Here is an 18,677-nt window from a genome sequence, read left to right as displayed (position 1 = left end):
TCTGCTTTTCTTTGCCACCACTCACTTGTTGTTTAAAATCCAGCAATGATCCAATACTAATGCAAACAGATGTGCACACATATAAGCCAATCAAAAGTCTGATGTGGACAAAGCTTTTGTCAAACTGAAATAGACGGGCTGGTTATCATAGGGCACGCCATGCTCTGGATCTGAGGCTCTTTTGAGTTAAATTCACTCAACATGCAAATTGACTGTAATTCACTTACTGGGCGATAAGAGTGCCATTCTCTCTCCCAGTAATGTCTTTATCCACTGAATATTAAGCAACTGTTTGATGGAGGTTTTCTTACTGTCTGCTGGCTCAAAGCTGGTCCAGGTTTTAGAAAGTTTCTTGCATTATCGGCACTTTCACTGTCATTAAATTCTGTATTTCTCCCTTTTTACAACAATAGCAGTAGCTTTGAAACTGCTAGGCTCCCACCAGCTCTGTGTAAATGTGACATTCTTGGTGTTCATATTCTGGTGCATCAATAAATATTCTATGAAGCTGAAGGAAGAAAGCTTTGGAGGAACCACTCCATGCTTTGAACATTTAAGCTGTTTTTACAAGGCTTTAAATTAATTTTTGGGCTCTTTATCCCACTGCTTTTTGAGTTCTGGGGTGTACATCAGAAGGTCAATGCTGCATTTGGTTCTCAACCAAGACCACTTGACCAATTCATGAAAACCTCTGCAGTTGAAGTTTTAAATTTTATCTAATTTTATACTCCAATTTCCAAAATGCAAACAGTGAGCTGCCAAAATATTCATGGCTCCAAGCATCAAGAATAAAAAATAAGACTAAAAATATGACCTGTATGTGAAAAGTACCCGTTGGTTTGAAGAAGCCAAAATCCCATAAACTTTTATTGAGAAATAAACTGCTTTTATTCAGTCATTGCATTTGTCAGGATAACATAACGCATGTTCTTGATAATTCTACTTTTTTCACATTTTTTATGAAGCGCAATTTATTTAAGTTATAAACTGGACAATCAGATGCCTCAATAAAAGTATGTGGTCTCACGTCCAACGTTCAAAACATTGGATTGGAAAATTCTCCTAAGCCTGCTTTTAAAAGGCAGGGGTGTGGTTTTCCAACAAGCTCACTCTTGATTGGTTAAAGTGCTTGCCATAGAAACAATAACTCAACCAATTTGAAGCAATCACAGTTTACTGTCTGGCTCCCACATGGTGACGTCCATACAGCGAAAAAATTGAATTGACTTCTTTTCATTTAGCCATTTTTTATGAGTGACGTCACTCTTGCTCAGTCCATTTCTCCTATAAAGTCAATGATTTTGACCAAATATCACAAATACTATGGCTCTAAATTGCTTTTGGAGCTTTGAAAAACACACATTTGGATGTCTTATATCTTCAATCTTTATTTTTCTTCTCATATCTATTTAATATAAATTATAAAACTATTTGGTGATATGAGATTTGATGCTCTACAACTTCCAAACCTTTAGCTCTTTTTCCCCTTTTCTCCTGTTTTAGAAGAGCATGACAAATTCTGAACAATATAAGGAGAGAGGCTGGAAAAGTTCCTCTGTACTGATGCCTAAATGACAAGCTGACAGAGAGCCGGCAGTTGGAGGCAAACGTAAACCTGCATGTGTGTATTATTATACACATGCACATTGAATCACGTGCACAGGAAGACAAGCAAGTTCTTCGCAGCTCCCACGCTACCGGATCATCTCACCTGACAAATTAGAGTGTGTGCAAGCCTGTTAGCTTTTCACATAGCAGTTATCTGTCACATTTCTGCCAGGGCTGCACGTGGTTTCACATTGAGACAAAGAAAGCTAAAAAAAAACTCATGTCAAGCTCCTCTCCATCTTCGCATTCCTGTCGTTTTCCTCTGGGTTCTGTGCAAGGAAGCAGGAATAGGGAGCAGAAGTCAGCATCACATGCTGCATAATTCTCAGCATCCCATCGTAATTGCCCAGGCTATTATAAAAGATTCAGCAACACAATCCAGTGTTTCACTTTAAATTAACATGTCTTATGGCTGCAAATTAAAGATTTAGTGGTTTGTTTCCTTAGTCTGTGTAATATGTTGGCGCACATGGAGTAGCATAACCACTCCCAATAAGATGTAGTCAAAAGAAAGAGAAACAATTGGAATTTATGAAGAGCTTCTCTAAAGACCACAACTGGGTGGGTGATGACACCTTTGCTTTTTTTATTTTTTGCTGTAAAAGCTGGAAAGAAGCTCATTACCTATAGAGGAATGTGGAGCCGGCTATGCTTGTCAATGTTTGTGTGTGGGCCCAGTGTCCAACTGAAGTTAATTAGCTGTTCTGCTGGCCGGTAAGTTATGAGATGGGCAATGACGGGATTTTTTTTGCATAAATAATTTCACTAACTGCGCTCTGCCAACTATAGGTAGTGTTAATATTTGGTTAAAGTTTGTGTCTGTACCCAAGTCTGTATTTTAACATGGCAACCCAGCCCACAGTTAAACAGTGACTCACAAATTCCTTTCCTTTTCTCTACTTTTCTTTTTCACCAGTTTTTCCTTTTTTCATCCGTCTCTTTCCTTGTTTATGGTCTGCTTTTCACCACTTTCCGTGGTTTTTTTCTTTTTTCTCTCCACCCTACCCTCTCTTTTCGTCCCTGGAGGATGGGTGCTGTTAATAGCTGACAGAGGTGCTTTTTTCCTTTTCTCCTCTCTATCTTGTTTCACCCTATGCCAGCCAGAAACCCAGAAAGTAAAGGTACTTTTGAGTCCAGTTTTATTTTAAACTCCTCTCCTCATTGTTACGCTTTTTTTGTGCTGAGTAAAATATCTTTCAGAGTTTTACCTAAAATGAACAGAAGAAAATATTAAACACAGCAACATGACCAAAAATGTATTTGCTAAAAAACTTTGAGAGGAATTGTTATCTTTTTTGCAACATTACCTGATCGTGTTTAATTTTTTAACACAAGTGAACTTTTTATACAATTGAGTTTAGATTTTAGAAATGACATTTTTTAAAAAGGGATCCATGCAATAAATGTCAATGAAGACTGACTCATACTTCATCAAAACAGAACAATATTTTTTTTTATAAACTTATAAATAAAAAAGAACAACAACAGAAAATCTACATATTATGTTCTCATTATCAATATCATTGTCTGTCGGAAGATTTATCAATCATCAGCATGTCATTATCACATCATTCCACTTTTTACTCCAATTATTGTAATGCTGAATCTTTTTGAGTTTAATTTTAAATTCAGTTCTCCCTTAACCTGTATCCTCCTTCTCTTTCAAAAAACATTTCTTTATAAGCGATTTGGAAGAAAGCTATATCTTATTTTGAACAGAAATGGAACTATCAAGAATGTCATAGAGTCAGGTGATTTTAGTATTTTAAATTTGACTTAAAGTGGATATCGGGATTTTGCTTGGTTAATATTATTGATAGCCCTTTCTGTAAAATATAAACAGAGGTTGGAAAGCAGATTTCCCCAAGCTTCAGTACAGTGTTGAAAATATACCAGAGAGTATTACAAAATATGTATTCATTTTATGTTCCGGTGGTGGTTGGCAGATGAAGCTCATTGGTTTGTATCGAGCAGCTCCCCACCTTCTGTTCATGGATTCCAACCGGGATTTACCAAATGTTGCAGTTCCTCACTTGACCACTGGAGACTGGGGCCTAAAGACAGTGGTCTCCTTTTGAGTCTAATGTTAAAGAAAAAATAGATTTTATACTCAAATCACTCATGAGCACTTTAGGGAGGTGTGGAGTTAGGGTCTTTTTAATGCGACTTTTTGAGCTCAAATGTGTCCAATATTAGGACTGTGTCTTATTCATTGGCAGGTGGGCGGACCCATGAGTAGACTCAATAATACTCTCACTTTACTTTGTCCCACCCAATCATGTACTGTCAACATGGCCGTCCCACTTCAGGCTTAATATTTGCTGCTCAGAATCCTGTGGGTGAAGTCAGCGACTACAAGTCCAATGAATAGATGTCTATGGCAGTGAGCCAACATGCAGACAGTTTTTTTGTTCTCTTATTGACCCCTTCTTGGCATAATGTGACGTCATTTAACCATGCAAATAGTTGGGTCAAAAAAAGCCGGTCAGTTCTTGGAACATGTCTTGTTTTAGAGTTGATTTTGACTGTCACCTTTCAATGACTAGACAATGTTAGCATTAAAAAAAAAAGAGACAAAAAAAGTTTTAAAATCGAGTTGTGTGTTTTTCTATGCTGTTTGGGCTATTTATCATTGCGGTTAAAAGAATACTGTAGTGTTTTTGGTAGACTCGCTTTTAGTTTTTAAATCTGCTTTAAATCTAAAGTCACAGTTCCCCCTGGTTTCTGTACTTGTTCCTTTTGTGTAAGAACAGTTGTGTGATTGGTCAGAACTTCCAAGAAACCGGACTAAGTATGATGTTCCAACCCCAGTTAACAAGGTTTCATTTAACTCTTTTTATAGCTTCTGCAAGAAATGTTCCTCCTACTCTGTCATTGTCTTCCTTTAACCCAAAAACTTCTATCTTAACATTTTCCTCCTGCTGCTGTGTTGTATTTTTGCTGCATTGCAACAACGCCTTGTGTGTGACTTTTGCTTCACAAAGAATTATTCATTTACGGTTATCTGAAAAAACGTCTCGTTTGAAACCAATGCTGTTCTTGGCACCTTTAGAAAGCAAACCTACTTTTTGTGTTGTGAATGAAAGTAAAAAGTTCAAGTTTTCTTCGTCTGTTATTTAAATTCATTCAAACAAATGACTGATTTGTTGATGAAAGAACAAAACATGAAGAGCAATAAAAGTCAGAGGATGAGAGCTCATACATTACTGTTACTTCTTCAGAGAACCCCAAATCAAAAACAGCGCAGCGTTTGTTTGCACACATGTACACACATGAACACACCGCCCCTGGGACTTCAAAGAGATGTCTACTGTACATCAGTGACACCTCAATACCAGGTGAAACACAATTTAAGAGGTAAGGACTGAAAGAGGGAGAGAGACAGATAAGGAGTCGGTGAGATTTGGGGGGGTGAAGAAAAAAGAATGAATGAATGAGATGAAAGAGAAATAGAGGAGGAAGGAGAAAGACATGGGAGGAAATGTAGGGTTAAAACAGGGGGAAACGGCCAAGCAACGGCAAGACGTTGAAAACAGGAAGAAAAAGAAGAAAACGCTTTAACATTTGTTGAAAAGGAATACATCACAGACAGGCCAAAAAAAAGACTGGCAGACGAGGCGGCAGACAGGAAAAAACAGTTTTGGAGTTTTTGCAGCCAAAGAGACGGAGGCATGAGGGGGAGGGCAATAACACTCTGATGCTAATACCCACAGTGCTTTGTTGTGAATAGTCCCAGTTCCCCTGTTAATGGTGAACTTCTCCTTAATGATGGCAGTAAAACACACTTGCACACATACATAGAGCTGTTCCTTTTTGTCTGACAGGAAACTTGTTTCAGAGCGCAAAGTGACGAGTCACAATTCAACTTTTACAACATACACAGCAAAGTTCAAACACAGAGGCAGCTTTTGTAGTACAATAAGATTTTGTCAGCGACCTACATGCAGCAGAAATGTGGTTCTTATTTAGGTGGCGGCAATTTTTTTTGAATGAACTTGCTAGGAGCTGTCAGTCATTCAAATACCCAGATCTGTGGTTTGAAGAGAAGAATCCCAGCAAGATGTGTTGAGAATCAAGTCATTTTCTGCATGATTCGATGCTTTCATTTTAGCACTGCTACGAACACAGAAAAGCCATGAAAAGCTTTGAGTTAAAAGTGTTCACAAATCTGAGGGCTGCTCTGCTCAGCCAGCTGTGATATTCAAACACGGGAGTAGAGCTAAAAAGGAGAAGCAGCTCTCAGTCTCTGTCAACTTGTAAATGTTTCATGTTAACAAACGTGTCAAAGGATTTTGTTTAATTTGATATTCTGCTGCTTACTTAAATGTATGAATAAGGGGAAAAAATGTGATTCTGTTTTAATTATGTCTGCACAGTGCAGATGGAAAGTCTGCAGAGAGCTTAGCTTGTTGAAAGACTGAAGGGAAGAGAGCAGGTTGCTGTGGCCTGACTGTTGAAAGGTAGAAAATTTGCTCATTAAAGCTGTTTTCACACGTGAACTGAGCCTCTGACAATTTTTTTTTGGAAACAGCTGTATGTGCAAATCAGTCAGGCTGGAGACTGTTGCAAGCTTTATCCAGCCGGAGCACAAGGTCACATGAGTTTGTTTTTTTTTAACTGGAAAAAACAAACCTCAAACCTAGAAGAAGTGGTGTTGTCAAGCTACGTACAACCTTGGCATGTGCTGAACGTGGGTATTTGAATGCGCTTTTAACATACTGTGTTCACACAGGTCTGTCGCTACCTGACACATGTATTCACAATCAGAAGAGGCTTGGTGCATAATGTCAAAGCAATGGGAATCTTGTGAATCTTGCTCCAAGCTTTGTCTTTACAGCATTATTCCAATATATGAAAGACTTGGAGTTGTACAATTCTGGCCAGGCATAAACCGCAATTTTTAATTTCTCCTCTGAAGTCAATTTTGTGTAGGCCAAAAAGGTTAGCTAGCACTTCCATGTTTTGAAAGGGACACTACCAAATCCGAGTCCCTGATTCGTCAAAATTTAACTGCTTTAACTTTCAGCGTGCATTCACTTCACATTTTGCACGTAGAGCCCGAAAACTGACTTAAAAATTGTGACACACGAACGCGAGAGCACAAAACGTGCAATATGCGAGTGTTCGCATAGACTTTTCATTAGAAGAGGTCGCTCGTTTCCGAGCCCGGTGTGAACATAACATTAGAGCCCAAGCAAGAAAAGAATTGTCTGACAACATTTTAGAAATGAATATGTAGGAAGGCACCCCTTTGCATGTGCTACAGAGGAACTCCCTGCAATAAGTTTCAATAATGTAAATTTACATTTCTTGTTACTAGATTTTGTCTACCAGCAGTTTGCAAAAGGAACTTCTTTGGCTTCATCCTGGGGCCACTTCCACTGAACATGTACATGCTTCCACTGGCCCAGGTTAAAAAGAACAATAACGTTAGTTACCACAGATACACAGATGACGCACAGATGTATGTTACATTGACACCAGCAGACTGAGGCCCCGTACAGGCTCTTGGTAAATGCATTTTAGGACATTAATGACTGGTCCTGCCACAACTTACTTCACCTAAACATAAACAAAAAAAACTGATGTTATTGTCTTTGGAGCTAAAGAGAAACTGTTGGAGGTCACTACAGAGCTTCAATCTAATCTTCTAAAAACCACCAACCAGGCCAGAAACTTTGGTATAGTGATGGACACAGACCTGCATTTTGATAGTCAAAATATAAGCCAACAGTTATCTTTAGAATATTTCGAGAATTAAAGATCTGATGTCTAAGCATTAACTGGATAAACTGAAACGAGTTCATGTATTCATCTTTAGTCGACTTGACCACTATAACAGTGTTTTTTAGAAGACTACCAAAAAAATCAAACCGGAAACTGCAGCTTATTAAAACTCTGCTGCTCGGGTTCTCACAAGTACCAAAACATTTGACCACATCAATCCAGTTCTGAGGTCTGACTGCCTCTCTGCCAGAGGATATTAGAGATTTAAAGTTCTGTTGCTTTGATTTGTTTAGCATCATAACACACGATTAACCCCCAGAAGCAGAATGCTCCAACCAGACTTCTCCACTGGTCTAGATCCGGCTTTTTGTCAGTTCCTAGAGTCCATCCAAAAATTGAGAAGCTGCATTTAGCTTCCATGTTTCACAGATCTGGAACAGACTTCCAAAAGCCTTAGATCTGCTGAAACAGACAGTTTATTTGAATGCAGGCTATAGACCCACCTGATCTAAGCTGCATTTGATTAGTTTATATTCAAAAATGTACATCCTCACTGTTACTTTAAGCTTACTTTCAATTCAGTTCATTTTAACTTTATTTAAAACTTTTTTTAACAATCAAACATTTAACATGTTTTCTTTATACGGCCTATATAATGCTTCACTTAAGCCTTTATGAGTAAACTATATTCATATATATGATAATATATTATATTGAGCACACTAAAGAAAGATTATTTTATGAAATGAGAGTTATTTTCCTGTGCCCTTTTCCTACTCTGAGGTAAGACGACTCGATCTCTGAGGCACCAGCTATCACTCCTTATGGGTGCCGCCCATTTCATGACGTCATCCTAGGGCCGGCCTCGCAAGCGTGTCTGGGTCTCACCCACAAAAACAAACAACAATCAAACGTTTGCAAAGATGGATGTGCATATTGTGCTTGTAAGGACTAAGCCATTTTAGCCAATCCCCGCTAGCTCAGAGGAGAAAGTGGGTTTGTGAGGCAGCTTGGGGGCGGAGCTAGCAGCACAGAATCTTCCTGGAAGAGGCTGTTCTTCACTTATCTAAGTCACTGTAGCTGCGTCTGATATTTTGCGCATGTAACTACGGCTAGTGTGAGGACCTGCTCGTTTTCATGGATTAGGAGGGGCTGGAGCTCAAAGCGCAAAGTTTTTAGAGGAATACTCAGAAATGCTTAAATGGATCAAAATACCGCTTTGGGGTTGTTTTTGTGAGGAATGAGCATTATAATAGACCTGAAAAGTAAAAAAAAAAGTGGATTTGCATGATATAGAGCCTTTAATGTTTTATGTAAAGCACTTTAAAATGTCTTTGTGGAGCCGGTTTAGCTCGTGCTGGTTTGCGGCGCCTTTCGTCCGTGAAACCAGGGTTCGACTCCGGGCTGCTCCCTGTTCCCTTCTCTACTTCTGTGCCAGTCCCAAGCCCGGTTGCTTTGAGAGGGTTGCGTAAGGAAGGGCATCTGGCGTAAAACATTGCTAAGTTTACCATGCGACTCATTCACTGTGACGACCCCTGATGGGATGAGCCGAAAGGGAAACACCGACAACTTTAAATTGTCTTTGTACTCAAAATTCACAATACAAAAAACTTCCTAGGAGAGATTTAACAAATCTTTAAATAAAAATTTAATCAGCAAAAAACTAATATATATATAAATATATGAATTGACACAGAAGAGTTTTGGTAGTCTAAATAAAGTCTAAATAAACTAAGCCTCAGCCGTGTCCCCACTCGTAACATTTCAACCTGACAAAGTCGGAAACGTTTTATTTTTAAAGATATTTTTTATAAATCAGTAACCGCAAGTCTATATATATTTCTTAGTTTTTTTATTCACTATAAAATTTTTTTAAAAGTTGATGACTCATGCTGCATGCAGGTGCATGTGCTAGTTATGCATTTGATGAGTCATTTTCTAGTGCTGCACTTCATTAGTGGTGATGCAAAATGTTGTTCAGTGCCTGATCACACCAGTCAGAGAGGACTAAGACTGGCCTCGGAATTATTTAAAATGCAAAATACAGACGAACAAACAAGTCAATATAAAATAAAATCAATAAGATCTTTCTTTTCTTCACAAAAGAAGTCGTTGAGACACAGATTGATCTTTTTTTAAGGAAATTTTGATCATTTAAAAATGAGCAATGTATTACAATTGAAAATATTTTAGTTTAACTTTATTCTTTGTTCTAGTATTAAAAAAAAGATCATTTTAGCTACTGGACTTGCTAAAAGATAAATAAGAGGAGACCCCATCCTTTGGCAGACAAAAAATGAAGTGAAAACCAGCTAATTGAATATGGATTGGAATTAAAACTCCTATAGCTGCTTGTTAAGATGACAGATTTTTAAATAAACTTGTCAGATTTACACTTTCTGAAATAAGATCAACATAGATGTAATTTTGACACAAGAGTTGCTCTAACTGAACAAATCTTTTTAAACTCAAAAAGTGTAAAAAGAGGGTTGTACTACATTATATGTAGTACAATCATAACCTCACCGCTGAAAATCATTAATAAATAAATCTGTGGGGATTTTTATCCAATAAACTAGAACACAAGCTTCTGCAGCCAATAAAGTAAGCTCTACATATGCATTAAAGGTCAAAACAATACATATCTGTAAATACTTATAGATCATTCAACAAAAAGTTATAATCTATTTGAAGTTTTTATCTTTGTTTTGAGATTTGAAGCATGCAGGTTGAATCAAAGCAATTCCACCTTACTGACTGTAAATGTGTTTTCATTTTTATGAAAGGGGAAGAGAAATTCCGCTTAAGAGAAGTGAACAGGGAAGTGTTACCTTTAAAGTACTCTGTAACACTGGGCTCTGAACAGTGACACTATGAAGAGGTCATGGCCTTTTTTAAAAATATAACCAGCCTTTGGTTACTTCGACGGCTGAGTAAAGTACTATTTGTCTTGCGAGTTGCCTCATGGTTCAAAGAAAAGATTCACTTATCAATGCATTGTCACAATGAATCTCGGATTCTGCAGTAAAAGTCCCGAGCAGAGTTCACTCTGTCTGTTCCAAATGCAAATTGAGAAATGGTAATATGCACATTATGGACAGATTGTTATTCTCCTTTAATGTTTTAGGGTAAAAAAAGGAACTTGTTATTTTAAGTACCGGTACGTTCAGATGAGAGCTGGCCTCACAAACCAGCAACAGGGTGACGAAGGTAACTTCCCATTGCAGCTCTTCATCCTGTTTGGATACAACTCCCCCAAAAGTTCTAGTGGTTGTGCTCTAAAGCAGGCTCTGACCTGTGACCCCTTCAGAAGGGTACTGGACAAAGAGTTTCCCCCTGTGGGGATTAATAAAGTATCACATTATCATGTGAATGCAGCTGATTGTATCTTCCCCAGTCTGCATTTCAGCCTGCTGGAGATCTTTCTGTACCCGTGTGTGACACCACTGTTGTCCGAATCCTGAATCGGATGGATGTGTGCAAGCTGAAAGTCAGAATTTGGAGACAAAGGGGGATAAAATCAACGTTTTCACAGTGTTGAGCTTTTCTTAACAACTTGAATGCATTTTTTGTGCATTTGTTTCAGGCCTGCTGCCCAAGACCCAAGGCCAGCTGAGGAAAACTTCAGAAACCGAAAACCTTGACGTTCTGTGTGTGAGTTCCCTTTTGGTCAACAATCCCTGTTGTTGGCCTTTTTCCCTTAAATCCCTGCGGACTGAGTCAGGAGGGAGAAAATGCTAAATGCTTTGAATGATGGTGAGGAATGCTAAAAGGAAGAGACTGTGGGGGCTAGTGAGGGGGCAGGCAATGAGAGAGCAGGGAATGGGGGGGGGTCTCCTGCGTGGTCTAGGATCTGGCATGCGTGACTGAACAAGAGGGGAAAGAGATGGAGAGGTGGTGGGGGGTGCAGAACCTGCTGTCTTTCTCACTTCTATAGATTGACAGTGGCTACTGTCTGGCCACGTGTGCGTCCACGGCGTCACTTCCAAAACAGGATGCATCCCGATGGTGGGAAAAAAGACGGAATCGTGCCATCACTAACTTCAAAATCTCATTAGCGTGCAAATGCATGTCTGCCACACGTGGAGCAGAAAAAACCTTAAACTTGTCTGCGACGTCTGGCTCAACACCTTCCTGCAGCATTTGCGGGAAGAGGAGATGTCAATGATGAAAAGGAAAAAAAAAACAGCAGGGTTTAAAAAACGCCATGGTGATAATTAATTACACGGGCGCTGCAGCCAAATGAAGACAGCAAGCATCCATTTTGAGTCACCTCATAAATAATAAAACAAGAGATTTTTTTTCCAGCCTTTTCTGAGAAGCAAGACTAGACTGATCTCGGACAATAGTCCCAAACGTGAGGGCGGTTATTAGGAGTAACGCGTTCAAATAAACAAGGCTGAATAGATTAAAATAATCTAAATATGACGTAGATCATTCTGGAACAGGGACAACAATCAAACACAATCCACACCGCTCTCTTGAGTTCATTATATAAATATCTTTAATTGTTTTAACCGTAAGAATATAAAACAATTTCATTTGGGATTCTGCCTTTTTTTTCTTCTTTACAAACACATAATATACAGTACATCTTCTTATTGTCAAACACACACAGCTTTGTCAGCAGGACGCACATCCTTATATTCATTTTCTAGCAGGTCATTGCATTACATTAAAAATGCGTGCACACTGGCATCAGTGTGCACGTGTGCATGTGTGTACAGCCTGAATGTGTGTGTGTGAAAGGACAGAGGAACAGAGGCGTTATGCTTGTAACAAGAGACGAAGGAAAATAATCGATTACTCCTTATTCTGAGCATGTCTCCGAATGGATTTAAGGGTATTTTTATTCAGAGAGGTGGTGACAGGCAGGGTGGGGGTCAAGGATGGGGCGGTGGGGAGAAGGACCTCACTCTGCATTGATGAGAGCAATATGATCAAGGTGGTGTTGGTATCAATATAAGAAGAAAAGAGACGAACCCTGATTTGTTTCTATCAATATAAAGGGTAAGACACAGAAATCACTTCAATTTGAAGTACTCATGTTTTTTCTTCATCAGCAAAAAATATACAAAAATACCTACAGCATTGCAATCCTATAAGGACAAACAATGTGTTAATAGTGTAGCTTGGTTTTTAAATGTAAAGCTACGTACACACCAGGCGCGTTCAGGAACACACATTTTTAACGCATTTAGCCCGTAGTGTTCACACTGGATAAGCAGGAAGGGGCTTCTTGTTCTTTTTCTACTGTTTACTAGCGTAAGTCCACCACCTATGATTCGAAAGTCTCGTCAAAGCAGTGCTGATCTCACAAATGCGACACAAAACGGAAACAGTTCGGTTCATTGCTAGCATCTTTGCAATGGATTGCCATCATTTGCGAGTTTCTCCGACTGGTCCATACGTCACTACAAAATCTGAGTCCCTGATTGGTCAAGGTTTGACCTGGTTTTTGATCGTGCATCTTGTACCTAGACCCTTTTGAATGCAGAGTCCCAAAACATCAGTTTTAGCGTGTTTACATAGACTTTTCATTAAAAGTGGCCGCTTGACCGTGCGTTGCCAAGGGCGATGTGTACGTAGCTTAACATTCCTCTGGATTTCTGTCTTTAGAGAATCGCTACAGGTATTTCTGCTAGGCTCTAATCTAGTCTCCTTTAGGTTGGTCAAAGGGGCAATAAAGTTAGACTTTACCCCCCAAAGAAAGACGGAAACAAAATCTTGTGCACACTAGCGGGTATTTTGAGTTTTGCATAAAGCGGTGTGTTCTTGCAGGCGGACTGCACTTTTCTAGCTCTTTCAGATAAATTGTTGCTGTTTACAATGAGAAAATTAACAGTAGTGAGATTGTGTACTTGTCGTTTTTTCTGCCTCTGCTCATAAACGAAGGAGGGAAAGAGGGAGGGGATGGTTGGTTGGGGGAGGGGGCAGACGCAGTCCCTTTAGGCACATTTTCTCCTGTTCTACACTTCACTTCATTTTGATCCGTTTTAACAGTATACACCCTTTGAAAAATTAACCACATACGAGGTAGCCTCATGTTTTCAGGCGTGATGGCTGTCATCAAATCCAAACTCATTGCAAAAATACATCTATTGTTTAACAGCCTCTCTTTGATTTGAGTAAAAAAATAAAAATAAAAAAAGGAAAATTAAGTTTGGATGGATGCCAGCTTGATTTGCAAACTTCTGAAAATCTTAGCACTCAAGATATTGTCAATTGATTGATTTGCTTTCAAGTCAAACTTCATGATATATTAAAAGTTAAAATTAAATCAAAATATTTATTAAGATATATGAACTTTTTGCTTGCTTTCTATGAAAAAAAATGAAACCATAGCAAAATAAAAGTCCTGCAAGGCCAACAAAATAAGAGAAAAATGCAACATTGAAACAGAAAGCTGTTGTGTGAAAAAGGTTCATCTTGTAAAAAGGAACGAGGAGGGTTTTTTTTTCTTTTTAAATAAGAAAACAGCCCATTTTCCACCCAAACTCCTTCTTCGAGTGTTCCCTCTCCATCCAACAAAATCCAAATAATGAGCACACACACGCATTCACACACAAAGCAAACATTACTGATCACCTCACTTTCTCACTCTCTGTCATCTGCCAAAGTCCCAGGTTCAGCACTTTAAGGCAGGGGAGCTGCGTGATCCTTTCCAGTCCCCTCTTGGTGATCTTGGTACATCCATACAAGTCGATGCCCACCAGTTGGGTCAAGTGGTCCGCTATGAGCTCCAGCCCTTTGTCTGTGATGCGCACGCACTGTCCGATGTTCAGGGTCCTCAGCTCATGCATCTGCCTCACCATCCGGTTGATACCGTCGTCAGAGATGTGGCATGAGCACAGGGAGAGGGACTTCAGCTGGTACAAACCCTGAGCGATGTACGCCAGGGTCTGGTCCCCGATCTTGTCACAGAAGGAAACATCAAGTCCGGAGAGCCTGAGGCTGCCCATGGCAAGGTGCATGGTTCCTGTGTCACTGATGTTGTCACAAGAGCGCAAGTTGAGGCTCCACAGGGAGCCCATGTGGGAGAGGTGGATCATCCCAGCGTCTGAGATCCCCCCACAGAAACTCAGGTTCAGCACCCGCAGCTTGGTCAGCCCCTTGGAAATGTGTTTAAGTGACAGGTCTGTCAGCTTCTGACAATCTTGAAGGGTCAGGTACTCAAGGTTCAGGCAGCCCTCCGCCGCGCTACGAGTCATGCCAGCCAAATGTCCAATCCCCACATCTGAGACATGCCTGCAGGACCTCAGATTAAGGCTCTTGAGTCTGTGGAGGCCCCAGGCAACCAACAGAAGCCCAGTGTTGGTGATGTTGCTACAGCCCCCAAGTTCTAACATTTCCAAGTTCTTCAGATACTGAGCGATCCTTCCTAAACTGGAGTCTGTGATCTGCTTGCACAGACTTAAATTCAGAACCCGAAGTGATGGGATCTCCTGCACGAACGCGTGGCCCAGCCCGTTATCCGTGAGGTTGTAGCAGCCGGACAGATTGAGCGACTCGATGTTAGGCATGCCCTGGATGACATAGCTCAAGCTGCGGCGCAGAGACAAGATCTGGACCCTCCGGATCCCCCTGGCTTGGAGGCTGGGAAACAAGGAAGGGTTTGCCCGGCGGAGGTGCAGCTTGGCTTCTACCCCCCTCCACACAGACTTGTGGTAGGCTGCATCCCTCCAAGCCATACACACTTGGGCTACCCTGCCTTTGTCCCTCACGTCCAGATAACTGAAAATCATGGCCAAAATTTCCGGGAAGAGGCACGAAATGTGCGTCTCCATTGTTTTTCAAAACCCAGGCATATAAGAATCAATACTCCACACCTCCAAAGAAGAAAAAAATGAAGAACTCAGTCCGGCACTGCTGCAAGTCAACTACAAGCAGTCACAGTTGTCCACAGAAGTGAAAAAGAAATAGAAGTTGTGGGTTTCTTCCTTTTCTCTCACTTAACTGTTCTATATTGATCCAACTCTCTCTGGTGCCACGTGATCGGTTGGTTGCGCAGCAGGATTCAAATGTTTTTTTTTAAAGACAAAAATGGTTTCTTTTCCTCGCCTCTGCCCCTCTATCCGCCAAAAGAGCAGGAGAGGGGGCGAAAGGAAGAAAGAGGAGGAGAGGAGGAAAAAGCGTCAGTCCTTCCCCCTCTCTCAGACGACGCTTCCTTGTATTATACCCACAAAACGTCTTACTCTCGCGGCCAAACGGGGATCTAAACGGTCGTACATTTCAAACAGAAAGAGTAAAAACAAACTCTGCACACGTAACGCCGCTTCTCAAAAACAGCTCCATGACAGAAAAAGCAGAAAAGAGCGACTTGGGCTGGCTTTGTGAGCAAAGCGAGAGGCAGAGAGGAGCGTCCTGGGCTCAAAGCCTTTGTCTGCTCTTTTCAAACCGACTTGGCAGGAACCTTAGCACTCCGACTGCACGGGAGGGGGGCGGGGAAGCAGCGGCGCTAATAGCAAGCGCTCTTTGAAGTCAAACACCCGAGATAACTTTATCTTAAATATTTTGTTATTTAATAATGACAACTAATTATACATTTCAACACTGGATGTGGGAAACAATTAAAATTCGATCTCTCGGTATTGTCCGCTTACCCCTGCCCCCTCTGTGTGACTCAGTTGGTTTGTCCCTCCTCAGCTGGAACGGTGCGAACAGTTTCCCTTGGAAACCAACTTCTTACAATTCAGTTCACTTTGGGCTTTAACCCTTTGAGCGGACCACACAAGAATCAGACCAACTGAAGTCCTGCTCAGTACATTAAATATTATGATTGCGTTTTTCCCCCTGACGACATTGTTTATTTATTTATTGTTTATGGGGATCTGTTTAAACCAGCAGCATTGTTAATATCAGTCTGATTCTTTGTCCCTCTGATTTTTCTCTAACTTTTTTAGATTTTTACGACTAAATGTGAACGTTCAGGTATCAGAAGTTTGTTTATATATTGAATTGTCTTTTGCTGAAGAGTTAAAGTAAAACAAACATAGCTTACATTAAAATGTGAAAATAGTGTTTTTAATATGTTCTTGTTGCATTTTTCTGACGATGGAGGACATATATTTAAAAAAAAAGAATTAAGCTCAAAGTGGGTCTTTATGTTCAAGATATGCTGATTGGTCACAATTTCAGTCCTTTTTTTAAATACACCAGCTAGTGCTAAACAAGAACAGTTTAACAACCATGCGCTCTAAAAAAAGTTTGTTGAATGGAATGGCCCCAAAAAATGAGAGAGATTTTGTTTTTCTGAAGTCTCTCCTAAAGAACTAAAGAGAATCTGTTGCATCATATCTGGACCCAATTATGTTCTGTGTTTTGATGCGAGGATAACAAAAGACTTTCTCTCAGGGAGTTTGTCTGCACTGAAAAACTAGTAAATGTGGAAAAGTATTTTTTTTCTATTATTGTTATTTTTACTATACTATTTATTAATGCTAATACAATTTTTCTAGTATTCATTCCCTTTGTAAATTTTCCTCCCCTACAATCCCCTTTCATGCTCAATGTCATTTTTGCAGCATGAATTCATATGTAAACATATGCAAACACACATTTGCATGTGTTTAAGCTCAGACACTGGACTGTGTGTCTTTTCATGTTTTCCTATGTAAATATTTTTCATGGGAAAGGAATGCCATCTACTAAGACTGTCTTTTGCTGACGCGTGTGAACTGTGACAGAGAGGCTACATAAACGAGGGAGAGCTGATGAGAGAGGAGTACAGTAACAGCCAGCAGGGATAAGGTTAGGGGGAAAATGTCGAAAGGAGCTTGCAGAATACATTGGTTCTCCCCCAAAAAGGTGCAGCTGGGAGCAACTTTGTCACCATTGTTATTATTATTTTTTTTATAACCAAAACCCCTTATTTTGCTGTGGTTTAAATGGTAAATGGCATATACTTATACAGTGCTTTCCTATCTTTCCAAAAAGGCCCAAAGCGCTTTACAGTCCCAGTCCCATTCACCTATGCTCACACACTGATGACGGCTCTGCTGCAGAACGGTGTTGCCATAATATAACCACCAGGAGCAATGGGGGGTTCAGTGTATTGCCCAAGGACACTTCCACATGTAGATGGGTGAGGCAGGAACCAAACTTCCAATCTCTGCTCTACCTCTGCATCCCAGCCTCCCATATCATATTCCAAATGACAGCAGGAATTTTTTTTCCTCTATGGAACTGTTTTTATGCTCCAACAGGCTTTAATAGATGTTTAAAAATGCCATTGAGAGCTCATTTAAGGTCATTTATTTACATTTGTTTTCAAGATTTATTATTATTTTTGTCAATTTTCTTTTATCTTGGCATCTGAAAGAATAATAGTCATTTCAAGAAAAATAGGTTAAAACTTAATTTAACTGTTATCTTGCTTGTGCTGTCCTCTTTTATATTCATCATGTCTGACAGGTGGATAGTATCAAAGCTGACGTCAAATGTATTGTTTAAAACAAAAAACGACTATATGTAAGGTCAACATATGGCCAAAAACAGTCCATGTTATTTATTCATTTAGTTTGTTTTTGACTTTTGGCCTCATTATGTTTTCTTTGGAACGTTTTTTAGTTTCTTAAAAAAGACAATCCTGATTACAAAACATGTCTGTCTCATAATCATGGTCTATAACGCAGAAAAGAGTAGCTTTTTCTAATACAGTTTATTTTTAAGCTATTTTGAAGGCTGTCTATTTATAGACTCTGATATTGTGCAATAGATAAGACAGAGAGGCAATTTTATGTGTTGCTTTTTTAAATTAATATTGTACGTCTTATAAAAAGTACCGGAAAGTTTTTTACTGTCCCACTCAGAATGTCTCACTCTTCTCTTAACTTACATTCTGTGCCTTCATCAAGGGCAAAAAGAAAGCAGTTAACAGCGCTGTCCCTTGTGGCTGCCAACACCTATGTCCTTGGTATTCAGGTGCAGACTGCATAATGCATTTTCAAAATAGCAGTCCTGACATGAATACCAAGCTTTGTAATGATATTGTAAAAACCTTGAGTTATAAATATGGCTTGGAATTAGCATGATCTTTGAGAAGAATGTGACAAAAGTGGGACTAACTAAGTATTGATCGAACAAAAATCTTATATTTTTTTCCAATTTAAATTTTCAGTTGACTATTCTGCAAAAGCAAGCTGAATATGGATTTCTGTGCAGCTTTTACACCTAAACCTTGACCTGACATCACATGTTGTATTTTTTTTACACAAAAATGTTCTAAAACTGAACTAGAAAAGGTCAAAACAAATGGAAAGAATACTTAAAAAGAAAGGAACACAGAGGCTGGCTTTAGTGGAGTACTCTTTTCGTGTCACAGCTGTTTGTGCGCTGCTGTT

The 18,677-nt window shown here is 39.6% G+C and overlaps 2 protein-coding genes across 7 annotated transcripts in view; one reads left to right on the top strand and one right to left on the bottom strand.

Annotated features, from left to right (window-relative positions):
* Positions 1-18,677, top strand: part of wnt5b (Wnt family member 5B) — an 87,240-nt gene that overhangs the window by 42,667 nt on the left and 25,896 nt on the right. For 4 of the 6 annotated variants that reach the window (XM_011491001.3, XM_011491002.3, XM_020713977.2 and 1 more), the window contains exon 2: positions 10,922-10,989. The exons of the other annotated variants lie outside the window; for them this stretch is intronic. In XM_011491001.3, coding sequence (XP_011489303.1) covers positions 10,922-10,989 — 68 coding nt within the window. The remainder of the gene's footprint in view (positions 1-10,921; positions 10,990-18,677) is intronic. 6 annotated transcript variants of the gene reach the window in all.
* Positions 11,817-15,731, bottom strand: LOC101161934 (F-box/LRR-repeat protein 14). Its single transcript, XM_004083024.4, has one exon. It carries the CDS (start codon positions 15,120-15,122, stop codon positions 13,920-13,922), a length of 1,203 nt encoding a protein of 400 aa, XP_004083072.1. The 5' UTR covers positions 15,123-15,731; the 3' UTR covers positions 11,817-13,919.

The sequence above is a fragment of the Oryzias latipes genome, chromosome 23 (assembly GCF_002234675.1).
Source record: "Oryzias latipes chromosome 23, ASM223467v1".
Taxonomy (NCBI): domain Eukaryota; kingdom Metazoa; phylum Chordata; class Actinopteri; order Beloniformes; family Adrianichthyidae; genus Oryzias; species Oryzias latipes.
The sequence above is the reverse complement of the archived record's forward strand: the minus strand, read 5'-3'. Positions and strand labels throughout refer to the sequence as shown.

Coding starts and splice junctions, on each gene's coding strand:
- LOC101161934 (XM_004083024.4), bottom strand. CDS start 15,122: ATGGAGACGCACATTTCGTGCCTCTTCCCGGAAATTTTGGCCATGATT.